Here is a 6779-nt window from a genome sequence, read left to right as displayed (position 1 = left end):
TGTTTGTGAATTAATAATGAGTTTAAATAAAGCGTTTTAAAGAGTTAAAATGGTTTGGTAGTTATTAAAAATAATCCAATTTTAAAATCCAAGTTTAAAATTAATCCAATAATTTCTTTGAAATACCTTATTTACGTGATTATCTATTTTGGTCGCATTTATTTAAATCTAATTTTTAAATTTAATATGTATAAAAAGTCCTTATTATGTATTGATTAAGGGGTACATAGTTAATTAGCAGGTTAAATAACCGTGTATAATAGGAACGGTAAGCAAGTGTTGAATGTTATAATTCATATATTAAAATTAAAATCTATAGTAATAATGAATAAATTCGGATTATAATTAATGAAATTGAATATTCGTTCTTACTCCGTGATTATAATAAAGAAGCAAGATGGATAAGCGAATAGTAACTAAATCTAGTAATTTTTAAAATGGCGAGACGTCACACCATCACTGCTTTCCAGCCGCAGTAGCTGCAGCAGGAAGTGACGACAAAATCAATGACGTCATTGTTCTCTCACAGCACTGCCGTATAGAGACCTATAATCAGAGATGCGCCATTGGCGAACAGTTTTTGATTGGTCACTGTAAATCACGTGGTTTTTCCGCCATCTTGTACCCCATGACGTCATTAATGACGTTACTGATGACGTTTATTGACATCATGCTAACTGTTGCTCATGTTAAATCTGAGGTAAGATCTTATTTTTTATATAATATATATAATGTATATAATATATATAATTTATAATATATAATATTATAAATTATAATATTATATATATTATGTAATATCTCTAATAAATAATTAACGTACAGTTAAATTTGTATCTGTGTCTTATTTTATCTCAATATAATGTGTAATATCGTTAAATAGTTTCAATGTAAGGTTAGTTTGTGTCTCTTCGTGTCATTATGTTTTACTTATATATTATTTAAGTTACATTTTATTTACATTAGAGTCCTATAGGACTGTAAGGCTGCGATCGCCTCGACATTGTAGCCCTGTTTTTTTTATATGTAAATAAAATGGTCCGTATATGCGAAGTAAACGGCTGCAATGTCCGGGAAGGACAGAGAAAGATGCTTTTTAATTTTCCAAAAAATCCTGAAAGGCGTTCTATTTGGGTGTCACAGACTGGACGGAAATTCTGGCTACCCGGAACCTCCAGCTGCATCTGTGAAGTGAGATATTTTTATTACTGCTTGTATTATGTGTTATATCTGCAATGTGTTATAATGCATTGATTAATTTTGTCACAATTGCAGGATCATTTTGATGCATCACAATGGGAAACAGTGCGTGTAGATGGGTCTAGAAAACTCCGACGTTTTGCAATACCTTTGCGTGCAGAAAATAATAAAAACGTTTCAAAATTTGTCACAATGCATGATCATAAGTATACTGTTGACGCAAGTCAGCGTCTTCCCTTTCAAGACCTCACTACACAAATGAACTCATCTCATGACAACAATTATATCTCAATTCAATGTGTGCCATCAAGATCCATTCAAGTTGCAGGAAGTCCAGTAATAACCAGAACGAACAACATTACAATAGAGAATATGCATCAGGATGTAAGCCAAGATCTTTTCTTTACCTCTTATTTTTCTCCTAATCTCTTTAGATCTTTAACGAAAACTAATCATAAATTCTTTTCTGCATTTTTTTTCTAGTCTAGTGATAATCCCGACCCACTATCTATTTTGGCCGATATTTGTGCTGTCTCTGAACCGGTCGATATACTTCCAGCTACTGCAAGTTCAGCATCAATAAAAAAAATTCAAGAATTACAAGATCAGCTGAAAAAACAAAAGGAAGAAATAGAAACCTTGCAACATGTCAACGAGCTTTTAAATATTGTAGCACAAAAAGTAACAGAAAAGTTCCATACTATTAAGTCTACTTATGATAAATGTAGAATTAGACTATGGAGATTAGAACAAAGTAAGATAAAATCTACTCTTACCTTAACATCAAGACTACGTGCTGATCAGATTGCATCTCTGAGAAGGCAATCCAATCGTGGCCTCAAGTGGAGTTCAGAAACTATAAAGGATGCCCTTGTGTTTAAGATGAAATGGGGGACTACGAATTTTTCTGATTTTATAAATTATTTACCTATCTTTCCATCAGTGAGGACTCTGCAAAGAACGATTGAGCACATTAAATTCGAAAGTGGCATTTTAGATGAGGTTTTCGACATGCTGAAGTATGCAGTAGAAGGCATGTCTGAAAATGAAAAAGACTGTATGATTGCTGCAGATGAGATGGCAATTAAAGCTGGATTAGTGTTTGACCCATCAACTAAAAGAATGATAGGGAAATGTACATTTCCTACTCATGTCGGGCCAGCTAACAAGATCCTTGTTATCATGTGTGGAGGAATTTGCATAAGGTGGAAAGTTGTTCACTACTAAGTAAGGGCCTTCCCAATTGTTCTGCAATTTTTGGGCTTTCCCTTTACTTCTTCGAGGGTTAAATAACCAGACTCTCTCTCCCTCCTTAAAAAATACTGCTCTAGCTTTCCGATCATATCTGGCTTTCATTAGAGAGGACTTTAAAACCATACGTTCCCTAACACAAGAACGAATTTCCTCTAATTTTGCTCTTAAATTTTCGATAAAATTTTCCGGGGGTAACCTTTCTTCGTCAAAACTGGGAGTTTCTTGAAACAAATCGACCGGTAGTCTTAGTTCTCGAGCGAAGTACAATTCTGCAGGGGTCACTCTTGTGGTTTCATGTTTCGAAGATCTATAAGCCAAAAGAAACATAGGGACCCACTCGTCCCAATCTTTTTGATTCTCGGAGATGTACTTCGCCAAGTAATTAATAATTGTCTGATGTTGGCGTTCCACCTGGCCGTCTGACTGAGGGTGAAGAGCTGTAGTCCTCGTCTTTTTGATCCCAAGGAGTTGTGTCAACTCCTTAAATAATCGAGATTCAAAGTTCTTCCCTTGGTCTGTGTGAACCTCCAGAGGTACTCCATGTCTCGAGACGAATTGATTTACGAAAATTTCGACCACCGTTTTGGCTCTAATGTTCCTGACAGGGAAGGCTTCTACCCATTTCGTGAAACAATCTACCATAACGAGGAGATATTTATTCCCAGATTTAGTCAACGGAAGGGGACCAAGGATATCCATTTGCACTCTTTCTAACGGGGCTTTGGCGTTGTATATTTGTAAAGGAGACTTTCCCTTTCCAGAGAGACCTTTCTTCGATATACAGATTGGTGCAAGTCTTGCACCATTTTTCAACGTCAAGCTTGCAATTTGCCCAATAGAATCTTTTTCGGATCTTCTCCAAAGTCTTGTTGACTCCAAAATGTCCTCCGGATGGAGAATCGTGAGCCTCCTGTAAAATTTCCCTGATCCGATCTTGAGGAACTACTAATTGGAGGAAACTTGTATGAAGATTTGGGGCCTCCCACTTCTTATAGAGAATTCCATTTTTCAAAACAAGAGAATCCCAATAAGACCAATAAATTTGAGCTGAAATTTTCCCAGCAGGAATTTCCGGATGCAACGGTCTTTCCCCCGCTTCTTTTCCTCGTATTATGAAAGAAATATTTGGGTCAGTCCGCTGTGCTTGACGCCATTCTTCAAGATTTTCTCCCGTTAGCACAATACGAGCGACCATTCCTTCCGCGTTTTTCCTCTCGATTTTAGTGCAGTATTCGCATCCGGAGGCCTCACATAATCGTCTTGATAGTCCATCGGCATTCCCGTGGGATTGTCTCTTTCGATAAATAATCTCGAACTCAAATTCTTGCAGTCTCTCAAGCCATCGAGCCAATTGTCCTTCTAGTTCCTTAAAAGACATCAACCATTTTAACGATCTATGATCTGTACGAATGACAAATTTTCTTCCTAAAAGATAGTGACGGAAAAATTTTAAAGAATCTACAATCGCTAATAACTCTCTTCTAGTCACACAATAATTCCGTTCAGTCTTGCTAAGTACTTTACTAAAATAAGCGATCACTCTCTCTTTTCCCATTTGACTCTGAGATAACACCGCACCGATGCCGATGTTTGACGCGTCTGTATCCAAAATGAATTCCTCCTCCCCCTTAGGAAAAGACAATATTGGAGAAGACGATAACATTGATTTTAATTTTTCAAAAGCATCTTGGCATTCTTTTCCCCAAACGAATTTAACTTGTTTTCCGTTAACACGAAAAGGGGTTTCGCTAAAGAAGAAAATCCTTTCACAAATCTGCGATAGTAAGAACAAAAACCGAGAAAGCTCCGTAACTGTTTTTTAGTATGGGGGATCGGCCATTCCCTCACGGCAATAATCTTTTCGGGATCTGCAGCAATGCCTTTTTCTGAAATAATATGTCCCAGATACTTAATATTCCTTTGAAAGAAAACACATTTCTTAGGATTCATTCTCAAATTAGCCTCTTTTAATCGCGAAAATACCAAATTCAAATTTTCTAACATTTCATCAAAAGTTTTCCCGAAAATGATTATGTCATCCAAATATACTAAACACTTCTTTGATAAAAGACCGTGTAAAACTTTTTCCATTAATCGTTCAAAAGTCGCGGGAGCATTACATAAACCGAACGGCATTACGGTAAATTGCCAAAGACCCCTGCCGATTGAGAAAGCCGTCTTTTCCTTGTCCTCAGAACGGACCTTAAGTTGCCAGTATCCGCTCTTTAAATCCAATGTAGAAAACCATGAGTTACCTGAGAGTTGATCTAAAATATCGTCGATTCTAGGAAGAGGGTATGAATCCTTTACCGTCACATTATTTAGTTTCCGATAATCGACGCAAAATCTTATACCGCCGTCCTTCTTTTTGACCATGACGGCTGGAGAAATCCATGGGCTTTGCGATTCTTCTATGACTCCTTGTTCCTTCATATCCTCAATAATTTTATCTACTTCCTTCCTTAAATAAATAAGAATTCGACGAGGTACCTGTTTAATGGGGGGAGAGTCTTTTATGTTAATAACATGTTCTACAACACTACAATTGCCAGCCACAATTCTTTCGGAAAACACATCAGAGAAATTATTTAAAAAGTTTGCAAAAATTTCTTTTTCCAGTTCCTTCAAATCTAGGGAATCATTTCTAAAAAGATTCTTCAAAATAGTCGGAACTCTATAAGAATTTTCAATTCGAGAACAACCAACAATTCTATTTTCATTCGGGTTTAGTTCATTAAATTCATGATCAAAAATATCTTGCAAATTAATTTTTGTAAGAAAATCTACTCCCAAAATACAATCGTCATTTATGGCGGCAACGAACAGAGGAAATATAATTAAATGCTTCCCAATCTCTATTTTTACCTCTACTTGGAATTCAATCGAAACTTTTTCTCCCGTCGGATACCTTAAATTACAATTCTCGATTTTAGTCCTTTCAGTATACTTATCTACTAAGTTTTTACTTAAAATAGAAACATCGGAGCCCGTGTCTATTTTCAAAGAACAATCTCTTCCGTTTATTCTACCATTATAATAGAAATTACTTTGCCTAACCCTAGCGACACCAAAATCGACGAAACGATTCACCGTCGGGGCTTTTTGGGAGAAAGTTGAGCTCCCCCCGCGTAGCTCAACTAAACCGCGTTTCCCTTTTCCTCCGGGCATTCCGAACGGAAATGCCCTGTCTTCCCACACGTCCAGCATTCTCTATTCTTTGAGGAGTTTCCCCGCCATCTCCCCCTCGAAGAATTTTTCTCATCGTGCCTTTTCCGCGTGTCGATTCCAGGTTATTACTGGACTTCCTGCAACTTGAATGGATCTTGATGGCACACATTGAATTGAGATATAATTGTTGTCATGAGATGAGTTCATTTGTGTAGTGAGGTCTTGAAAGGGAAGACGCTGACTTGCGTCAACAGTATACTTATGATCATGCATTGTGACAAATTTTGAAACGTTTTTATTATTTTCTGCACGCAAAGGTATTGCAAAACGTCGGAGTTTTCTAGACCCATCTACACGCACTGTTTCCCATTGTGATGCATCAAAATGATCCTGCAATTGTGACAAAATTAATCAATGCATTATAACACATTGCAGATATAACACATAATACAAGCAGTAATAAAAATATCTCACTTCACAGATGCAGCTGGAGGTTCCGGGTAGCCAGAATTTCCGTCCAGTCTGTGACACCCAAATAGAACGCCTTTCAGGATTTTTTGGAAAATTAAAAAGCATCTTTCTCTGTCCTTCCCGGACATTGCAGCCGTTTACTTCGCATATACGGACCATTTTATTTACATATAAAAAAACAGGGCTACAATGTCGAGGCGATCGCAGCCTTACAGTCCTATAGGACTCTAATGTAAATAAAATGTAACTTAAATAATATATAAGTAAAACATAATGACACGAAGAGACACAAACTAACCTTACATTGAAACTATTTAACGATATTACACATTATATTGAGATAAAATAAGACACAGATACAAATTTAACTGTACGTTAATTATTTATTAGAGATATTACATAATATATATAATATTATAATTTATAATATTATATATTATAAATTATATATATTATATACATTATATATATTATATAAAAAATAAGATCTTACCTCAGATTTAACATGAGCAACAGTTAGCATGATGTCAATAAACGTCATCAGTAACGTCATTAATGACGTCATGGGGTACAAGATGGCGGAAAAACCACGTGATTTACAGTGACCAATCAAAAACTGTTCGCCAATGGCGCATCTCTGATTATAGGTCTCTACTGCCGTAGCGTGCTGCCATGAATTTTGGAAC

General features: G+C 36.2%; 2 protein-coding genes across 7 annotated transcripts; one reads left to right on the top strand and one right to left on the bottom strand.

Moving 5' to 3' along the window:
- Nucleotides 1-537: 537 nt before the first annotated feature.
- Nucleotides 538-6278, top strand: LOC105251607. 4 transcript variants are annotated; one of them, XM_025412330.1, is made up of 4 exons: nucleotides 538-700; nucleotides 1144-1191; nucleotides 1276-1584; nucleotides 1684-2720. In XM_025412330.1, the coding sequence occupies exons 1-4, from the start codon at nucleotides 629-631 to the stop codon at nucleotides 2425-2427; spliced, it is 1173 nt and encodes a 390-aa protein (XP_025268115.1). In that variant the 5' UTR covers nucleotides 538-628; the 3' UTR covers nucleotides 2428-2720. The 4 variants fall into 4 exon arrangements, with proteins under 4 accessions (XP_025268115.1, XP_025268116.1, XP_025268109.1 ...); XM_025412331.1 differs by having other exon boundaries at nucleotides 1122-1191; XM_025412324.1 differs by lacking the exon at nucleotides 538-700 and adding an exon at nucleotides 6104-6278 and having other exon boundaries at nucleotides 954-1191; nucleotides 1684-2427.
- LOC112639168 lies at nucleotides 5556-6724 on the bottom strand. Of its 3 annotated transcripts, none has more exons than XM_025412348.1 (3): nucleotides 6587-6724; nucleotides 6097-6166; nucleotides 5556-6012 (listed from the first exon to the last, which is right to left on the bottom strand). In XM_025412348.1, the coding sequence occupies exons 1-3, from the start codon at nucleotides 6598-6600 to the stop codon at nucleotides 5713-5715; spliced, it is 384 nt and encodes a 127-aa protein (XP_025268133.1). In that variant the 5' UTR covers nucleotides 6601-6724; the 3' UTR covers nucleotides 5556-5712. The 3 variants fall into 3 exon arrangements, with proteins under 3 accessions (XP_025268133.1, XP_025268128.1, XP_025268125.1); XM_025412343.1 differs by having other exon boundaries at nucleotides 6097-6144; XM_025412340.1 differs by lacking the exon at nucleotides 6587-6724 and having other exon boundaries at nucleotides 6097-6252.
- Nucleotides 6725-6779: the final 55 nt, after the last annotated feature.

This window comes from Camponotus floridanus, unplaced genomic scaffold (assembly GCF_003227725.1).
Source record: "Camponotus floridanus strain SB8 unplaced genomic scaffold, Cflo_v7.5 scaffold108, whole genome shotgun sequence".
Lineage (NCBI taxonomy): Eukaryota > Metazoa > Arthropoda > Insecta > Hymenoptera > Formicidae > Camponotus > Camponotus floridanus.
Note: the sequence above shows the minus strand (reverse complement) of the source record. Positions and strands in the feature narration are given on the sequence as shown.

Bases quoted from the DNA above. Each gene is read 5' to 3' on its own strand.
- LOC105251607 (XM_025412324.1), top strand. From the start codon at position 1,036: ATGGTCCGTATATGCGAAGTAAACGGCTGCAATGTCCGGGAAGGACAG. The intron at 1,192-1,275 runs GTGAGATATTTT...TCACAATTGCAG, and splicing joins CCTCCAGCTGCATCTGTGAA to GATCATTTTGATGCATCACA. The intron at 1,585-1,683 runs GTAAGCCAAGAT...TTTTTTTTCTAG, and splicing joins TAGAGAATATGCATCAGGAT to TCTAGTGATAATCCCGACCC.
- LOC112639168 (XM_025412340.1), bottom strand. From the start codon at position 6,252: ATGGTCCGTATATGCGAAGTAAACGGCTGCAATGTCCGGGAAGGACAG. The intron at 6,013-6,096 runs GTGAGATATTTT...TCACAATTGCAG, and splicing joins CCTCCAGCTGCATCTGTGAA to GATCATTTTGATGCATCACA.